The sequence below is a fragment of the Serinus canaria genome, chromosome 23 (genome assembly GCF_022539315.1).
Source record: "Serinus canaria isolate serCan28SL12 chromosome 23, serCan2020, whole genome shotgun sequence".
Lineage (NCBI taxonomy): Eukaryota > Metazoa > Chordata > Aves > Passeriformes > Fringillidae > Serinus > Serinus canaria.
The window spans coordinates 6076140-6082704 of NC_066336.1; the positions used below are offsets into that span (position 1 = coordinate 6076140).

The 6565-nt window shown below is 66.7% G+C and overlaps 1 protein-coding gene across 1 annotated transcript; it reads right to left on the reverse strand.

The window, feature by feature from the left end:
• Positions 1 to 5205: 5205 nt before the first annotated feature.
• On the reverse strand, positions 5206 to 6316 carry LOC127060407 (uncharacterized). Its single transcript, XM_050983305.1, has one exon. It carries the CDS (start codon positions 6314 to 6316, stop codon positions 5294 to 5296), a length of 1023 nt encoding a protein of 340 aa, XP_050839262.1. The 3' UTR covers positions 5206 to 5293.
• Between the last annotated feature and the right edge of the window lie 249 nt (positions 6317 to 6565).

A 6565-nucleotide genomic window follows, 5' to 3' on the forward strand; every position in this document is an offset into this window, starting at 1 on the left:
GCCCATCCATGCTCTGCAGGCTGGCGCCCCATTGATCCTCCTGGAGTGATGCCCACAGTGTGACACCCCACAGATGCCCCGTGGTCGGTCACTGCCCAGCTCAGTGTCCCCATCCTGACAGGCCCAGCTCCACCTGACCCTCGTCCCTGGCCAAAAGGGCCCCCATGTGCCAGCTCTGAAGACTCGGGGTCCCACCCTGGGCTGACGGAGCTCCAGGAGCTCAGACCCAGCCCCTGAATCCCGGAGCGTGGCCCAGCTCTCAGCTGAGCCGCCGCCTCTCCCTGAGGCCAGATGTGTCCCCAGCCTCTGACCAGCCTTTTCCTCTCATCCCCATCCCTCTGCAGCGCTCATGTCTCACTGCCTTTCCCCCTGCAGACATTTCCAGCCGGGCCCTCCCTCCCTCCCTCCCTGAGCTGCTGCCCCGCGGCCCCGGGGATGGACAGGGTGACTCCAACTCCTCCCCGTCACGGCCGCTCCCTTTGCCCGGCTCCTGCTGGCAGCTGGGATCCCTCCCGGGAAGCCCAGAGCCCCGCTAGGAGCTGAGCCAGTGCGGATGGTGCTCCACACCCTCGCAGGGTTTGATTACAAGAACTCCCCTGAAAACTCCCGAACATCCGTCCTGGGACTTTCCCCCTCAGGGAAGGCACTGCAGAGCTCCTCCAAGATGCAAAGTCTGTCTCGGAAGATCTGCCACATCCCAGGGGTTGGCTGCTGGAAGCTGGAGCTGGCTGCAGAAAGAGGAACTGGGATGCTCAGGAGCATCCACCGCTGGGGTTGGAGGGGGAGAAGGGAAGGGGGGCCCTGGTTCCCTCTGAAATCCTCCCCATTCCCTGATGCACTGACAGCCGAGGGGCTCCGGGGGCTGGGGTCCCCATTGGGATGCTGCTCCTGCTGTGGTGTTTTGCTCCCTGACTCCACCAGGCTTCTCCACCGGGATGAAAAGCTGCTCCCGGGTGCTCCCCGTGAGGCTCCCAGCTGGGGCACAGGGCGAGGGCAGCCCTGCTGGAAAGTGATTTTCCAAGGAACTTGATTAAAAATCAGGCAGTTACCTCTCGTTGCAAAACCCTTTTGACGTTGCTGACGGAAGAGCTGGATCGGGGAGGGTTTCCCAAGAGGCTGAGAGGGGCCGAATGGCTTTGGGGATGGGTCCATCCACCGGGGGATGCAGCAGGAGGAAGGGCTGATGGGGGCTGAGCGCCCCAGGGGCCCGGGGGACCCAGGCAGGGACAGGGCGCTGCAGATCCCTCTGGGATGAGCTGCGCTGGACTCTGGTGCTGCCCGGGCCCAGGGACACCGGTGCTGCTGGCTCCGGAGAAAACCTCGGCCCGCTGCCGGGAGCCGAGGCGCTCGGCCGGGCCGGCGGAGCCGCTCGGTGCCGTCCGTCCCCGGGCGATGGCCCCGGCAGCGAGCCCGGCGCCGGGAATGGCACCCGGGCCGTTCCCCTCCCGCTCAGCAAGGGCCAGCCCGGCCTTTATTCCTCTGTTTTGTTGGCACTTAAGGAATAATCTTCGTCGTGGGGTGAAACGCGGGCAGATCCTGCCTCCCGGGGGTGGCACGCAGGGGTGGGACAGGGGCTGGGCGGGGGGCGGTAGCCGGGACCCCGCCGGCCCCGCGTGTCTGGGGTCCGCAGCTCCCCGGACCCCGCTCCGTCCCGCGGGGGTCGGCCCGGAGTGAGCGCGGGGAGGAGCGGGGACAGCCCGGGGCCGGGGGCACGGGAAGGAGCGCGGGGGGCAGAGGGGGAGCCCCCTCCCCTCGGCCCCTCGGAGGAGCGGAGCCCCTCGGGGCGCTGGGGACCCCGGGCAGCCCCGGGCAGCGGGAACTGGGGCACAGGAGCAGGAATGGGCTGGGACTGGGGCAGTGGGTGAAAATCTCTCCAGCCCGCAGGGAAGGGACCTCGGGGACTCCGTGACGCGCGTGGGACGGCTCCGTCCCACTCGGCATTAAGCAGGGCGTGTGCCACCTCCCTGAGCAAGCAGAGGGACCCAGCCCTGCTCCCGGAGCCACCAACGTCACGCAGCCGCCCCGGGGGAGCCGCAGCGCTGCTGGCGGGGTGCGGGCACGCCGGTGCCCCGCTCCCACGGCAGCGCCACCGTGCTCACGTCAGCCGTGTCCCGGGCTGGCCCTGTCCCCGTGCCCGCGGCAGCTGTCACCGTGCGGGCAGCGCTGTGCGTGGCTGTCCCACGCGGGCACAAACTGTCCCCACGCGGGCACAAACTGTCCCCAGGCAGAGTCCAGCCATCCCCCTGCACAAAAGCCACCGTCCCTGGCCAAACACCAGCTGTCCCCGGCACAGCTGCCGCTGTCCCCACTCTCGTCACTGTCCCCACGCCCACGCTGCCATCCCCACGCACACGCCCGTGTCCACGTGCCCCTGTGGGTTTAGGAGGTGGAGTCCGTCTCCACGGCCTTGTCCAAATCCTCCCTGGGCAAACACAGTTCCTGGACTCCTCCCAGCACTCGAGCTCGCTGTCCAGCCCCTCTCGCTCCCACACAGCCCGTCCCAAGGTGCCACCACTCCTCGCTGGCCTCCCTGGGGCAGCGCCACCAGCTGCCGCAGCTCTCCAAAGAGGCGTTTTCCCCGTGCTGGCCGCAGCAAGGCTGGATGTGGCATTAGGGGCGTTGTGAGCGCCCACTGCATGGCATGAGGGCTGTCACTCTGCTGCCACTCTCTGATCTCAGCCCGGTGTCCCTGTGTCACCACCCCGGACCCCCGGACTCGGCCACATCCCATCCTGGAAGGGATGATGAGTGATGCTGCCGGAGAGGGGCCACCCGGGAGGCCCTGGGATGAAAGGGAGCGCAGGGTGTCATTACTGCAGGTGACACAGAGCTCGGGAATGGCACCTGTCACCTCCCCTGCCTGCTGCAAAATGCTGCCTGGGGAGGGGGGGGACACGGCAGCGCCAGGCTCTGGGGACAGGGACACAGCAGCGACGTGGGCCCAGCGCTGGTGTGCCCTCCCGTGAATCTCCCCCGGGGCGTCACTGGCTGGGGACATCTCTGTCCCCTGGCAGCATGAGCTGTGTGTCCCCAGGCTCGGTGGCTTCCCGGTGACACCACGTGCTGTTTTTCTTGGCATGACTTGTGCCTTTCCAGCCCTGGCAGGGGATGACCCATCCGGGTGCCACTAATTGGGGCCTGGCAGGGAGCACAGCTGCTCCCTTCGCTTCGGGTTCTTGGGCCCCGGGTGACACCTGAATGCCCTGCAGGTGGTGGCAGCTCCAGGACACCCTCGCTGTGCCCTCTCCTCTGGGGACAGCCGGGAGCTCTGCTCTGGAGGCTGCTGAGCCTGGAGCAGCAGGCTCACTCGGGCAGGGATTTCATGGGCACCTCGAGGGCTCTCGGTCCTCGCTGGGGCCATGGGGACAGTCCCTCCCCTCCTGCCACCCCTTGCACCCCAGGCTTCGTGCTGGACCACAGAGGGAAACTGAGGCACGGGAAAGCCCTTCTCCTGGCTGGGGCAGAGGCAGCAGATCTTTAACCCTCATGGATGGGGGCTGTGGAAGGGGGGTAAACACTGTGGAACTCATGTGGGAGGATGAGGTCATCCTGCTCAGAGTCCCTTTTCTCCCTGTTCTTGGTGCCACCAGCAAGGTCCAAACATGCTTTGGGAGGGAGAGGGGGATACGGGGCAGGGGGGGTGCACACAGGGAAAAGACATGGCTGCCAGGACCGTGGGGCTGGGGGCACAGGCTGGGACCCCTCCACCCCCGGCCCCAGCACTGTGAGTGCTTTGGCAGTGGCTCAGTGGTGACAGCACAGCCCCGGAGGGATCATTAGTCCTCCCTCATTAAAAAAAGTTACTCACCCTTTGAGACAGAAACAAGAATATCCTGGAAATGCCTGGGTTTGGGCAGTTCTCGCTCTAAAGGTATGACTGAAATCAGGCTGCAGGTGATGCTCCCCAGCACGTGGGCAGGTGAGTTACCTGGGCACTGCCCGGGGCAGCCGTGCTCCTGCTGCTCCCTCCGTGTCCGGGGTGCGCAGTGGCCAGGGTGGGCAGTGCCCAGGGTGGGCAGTGTCCGGGGTGGGCAGTGTCCGGGGTGGGCAGTGTCCGGGGTGGGCAGTGTCCAGGGTGGGCAGTGTCCAGGGTGGGCAGTGCCAGGGGTTGGCAGTGTCCAGTGTGGGCAATGCCCGGGGTGGGCAGTGTCCAGGGTGGGCAGTGTCCACTGTGGGCAGTGTCCGGGGTGGGCAGTGTCCGGGGTGGGCAGTGTCCGGGGTGAGCAGTGTCCAGGGTGGGCAGTGCCCAGGGTGGGCAGTGGACAACCTACCCCGGACCCTGATGGGGATGCCAGGGTAGCCCCCACTGCGCTGGCACCGCCATGGCCCCCACGCACCGCCTGTCACACATCCCTGGCCACCTCATCCTGCCCCGGGAGCCCTCGGGTCGCCCCTGCAGTGGGATGAGCCAGCCGAGTCCCGCCCCAGGCAGGGGGACCCTGGCGTTCAGGTATTTCGGGCAGGTGAGCTGCCGCGCCGCGGGGTGGCCGCGGGCTGAGTCACGGCTCAGGGCTCCGGTTTGCAGCCGTGGAACAAATTCCCATGGCAGCTCCCCGGGGCGAGGGGCTGCGGCTGCCCCCGGACTCCCCCGGCCCCGGAGCGGGGACTCTGCTGAGGCTGGAGGGATTTGGGGGCTGTGGTGCTGCCTGGAGCCTCTTCCCTCTCTGCTGTCCTGGGATGCTGGTGGGAACTGGCTCCTCTGGGAGGGCTCCTGGGGAAACCCAGAAGGAAAATCACAGAGCTCAGATGTTCCCAAGACCCCTCCCCTGGGGATGGACCCTTTACCCCCCTCAAGCCCTGCTGCAGTGCCAGGACAAGGCAGGCGCTGGTCCTTTCTCCCTGGGGACAACACCCGGGGCTCGGGATGGGCAGAGCCGTGCTGGGACCCCGGGCCGGCATCCCGGGGCTGAGGCGGGTGATCCATCCCCCGGAAAAGGACCCTCCCCCGGGAGACCCTCCCACACACCCTCGCACGGCGCAGCTCCAGGGAGGGATTTGGGAGCCTCTCTAGAGCCTCTGTCTTTGCCAAAGCTGAAAATGTCCCCCTGGGAGGGGGCTCCAGTTGTCCCTGAGCCAGGCAGGAGAGTGAGAGGCAAACCCTCCATGCCAGCGATGGGGACGAAGCATCACAGCCACCTCGTTCCTCTGGGACAGCCGGGACCGTGAGGCAGCGGCAGGAGCCCGAACAGCTGGAAAAACCCCCACTAAAAATTAACATTAATTTATTAGAATATTTATGATAAAAACCAAGAATCTCTTTACATGTCGGTTTGGTTTTTTTTTTTTTTCCTTTTTATACAAGAGAATTTCCATTGGTTTTTTCCTCCTGGAAACAGAGCAGGGCAGCAGGCAGGCGCAGGCAGCGGCGCGGGCGCTCGCCCCGGTGACGGAGCCCCGCGGACGCCGGACCTGGGGGTCCCAGCGGGGCGTGGAGCGGGTGGGGTGTGGGACAGTGCCCACCAAGGCAGCGGGGCAGAGCGTGGCAAGGCACGGCACAGGGAGGGGACAGCGGCCGGGGTCCCCGGGGAGGGGGTGGTGAGCACCCTGTGGTACCCACGGTGGCACACGGCGGGAGCTGGTGGGCACGCGGGGGACAAGGTGACAGACACAGGACACCCCTGAGCCCGGGGAGGGCTGCAAGCCACCACAACACCCAGATCCCTCCCAAGCCTTGGGGAAAGACGGGTCCTTCCAGGACCCCCGGCACGCCCAGCTGTCCCCTTGCTGCCAACCTTCTGGATCCAAGGTGTCCCCACGCTGGGAGAGCTGGCACTTGGCTCCCCCAGCTGTCCCCTTGCTGCCAACCTTCCGGATCCAAGGTGTCCCCACGCTGGGAGAGCTGGCACTTGGCTCCCCCCAGCTCCTCTCGCTCGCAGGGGGACAAACAATCCCCTGGCACACCCCGGGCCCCGTCTTTGGTTAAGGAGCAGCCGCTGCCGCGCTGGCACAGGGCGAGGGGCCGAGGCTGGCCCCTGGAGGGTCCCCATGGGGACGGGTGACAGCAGTTCCAGGAGGGATGGAGAGGCTGCTCAAAGCGAGGGGGGTCCCAGCTTCCGCCCTGCATGGCTCTAGAATATTTCTGTGAAAAGACCTGGCATGAAATGTGAGGCCAGGAGGGAGGATCCCAGGCACAGCCGGGCCCGCGGGGAAGCTGCCAAGGCGAGGGAGCAGCGGCAGGAGCCCGAGGTGCCAGGAGGGGGCAGGGGGAGTGTGTGCGTGCCAGCCCCGGTGACAGCTCCTGCTGTCCCATCTCTCCGCTCCGGAGCAAGGCGAGGGGGCAGTAAAGCACGAGAGGGGAGAGGGGAAGCTGTGCCATGGGGAGTGACTGTGGAGACCCCTGGTCAGAGCCGGCCGCAGGTCCTGAGTGGGTGGGCACCTCTGGAGAGCCCCGCGGGGGCTGGGAGGCACCTGCAAATCCCAATCCCGGGCGGAAAATTGTCCATCACCCCCAGGCCACGCGGCCCAAGGAGCCCAGGGCATCCCGGGGCTCCTTCCCTGCTGGCTGGGGCCAGCCCAGGGCTCGCTGGGCAGAGCTGTCCTGGCAATCCCAGTCCTTCCAGGACAG

Coding starts and splice junctions, on each gene's coding strand:
- LOC127060407 (XM_050983305.1), bottom strand. CDS start 6,316: ATGGCACAGCTTCCCCTCTCCCCTCTCGTGCTTTACTGCCCCCTCGCC.